Source organism: Corvus brachyrhynchos, unplaced genomic scaffold (assembly GCF_000691975.1).
Source record: "Corvus brachyrhynchos isolate BGI_N302 unplaced genomic scaffold, ASM69197v1 scaffold324, whole genome shotgun sequence".
Classification (NCBI taxonomy): domain Eukaryota; kingdom Metazoa; phylum Chordata; class Aves; order Passeriformes; family Corvidae; genus Corvus; species Corvus brachyrhynchos.
In genome coordinates this window covers 882,345-883,300 of record NW_008246067.1, presented here as the reverse complement: position 1 = coordinate 883,300, position 956 = coordinate 882,345, and the positions used below count along the sequence as shown (strand labels likewise).

Genomic DNA, 956 nt, shown 5'->3' with positions numbered 1-956 from the left:
TTTTGATTTTTTTTTCTTTTGTTAATACTTCTTCTACTTTTTTTTTTTTTTTTTATTATTATTACTATTATTCTTATTTTTAGCGACAGCTCTCAAACCTACTTTGGGGTCTTAAAACGAAACCGTACACCATTTCACTGTGGACATTACACCCTCTTACAGATATGGGAGACATGGGAGACCCACCAAAAAGTAAGGCGGAATCTTTACCGTTGTTGGAAGAAATGTGCTGTCTATTGTAATCGTCTCAGGCAGACGAACTGCTAAAGTGCTGAACTTCATTTGAATGGTAGAGAAGGTGCCTTTGTTGCCATGCCTGCATGCTTGCTCTGTTGTAGCCATATATGTTAACAGCCTGGGGTCCTACTCTCTTTTAAAGTTTGGGGAGCAGACAGGATTTTGATGGGATCTCCGACCACGGAGCCTTAAATTTTTCTCGTGATAGACTGCGGTGAGGCTGTCTGACCATCCAGCACCCAGTCGGTCTAGGGGTATTAGCATTAGACTTGCAAAAGAGAGCAAGTGGCAACCGTAATGACGCTTGTTCTTGCTAGAAGCCTCGACTCCCGTCTTCTGAGGGCAGGGGCTGAGTGGGAAGTGCACCCAACCATGCTTCATCGTTTCCAGTCAGAGCCTCTTAAAATATGAAATGAAACACATAGGCGCTCTCCTCGTAAGGCAGGACATTCAAACAAGCAAACAATAAAATAAAAATTAAACAACATGGGAGTTTGGAGTTTTGATTCCGTGCAAGGTTTGTGAAATGAGGACCTTCACCCCAAAGACTCTTCACTTTTGCATTTTAACTTATGTTCCGCCTCCTTTCTAAGCGCGGCAAGGTTTTGATGGCACACTTCAATTACCATCCAAAAGTATAATATTCTTTTTAAAAAAACCCCAAGAAACGCCAACAAACACAACCCTCCCCTCCCCCCCCCCCCACCACACACAACAAA

The 956-nt window shown here is 42.8% G+C and overlaps 1 protein-coding gene across 1 annotated transcript in view; it reads left to right on the top strand.

Annotated features, from left to right (window-relative positions):
- The first annotated feature begins 11 nt into the window (after positions 1 to 11).
- Positions 12 to 956, top strand: part of ISL1 (ISL LIM homeobox 1) — a 12,918-nt gene continuing 11,973 nt past the window's right edge. The window contains exon 1 of the mRNA XM_017746868.1: positions 12 to 192. Within this exon, the coding sequence (XP_017602357.1) occupies positions 165 to 192 (28 nt within the window). The 5' untranslated portion in view covers positions 12 to 164. The remainder of the gene's footprint in view (positions 193 to 956) is intronic.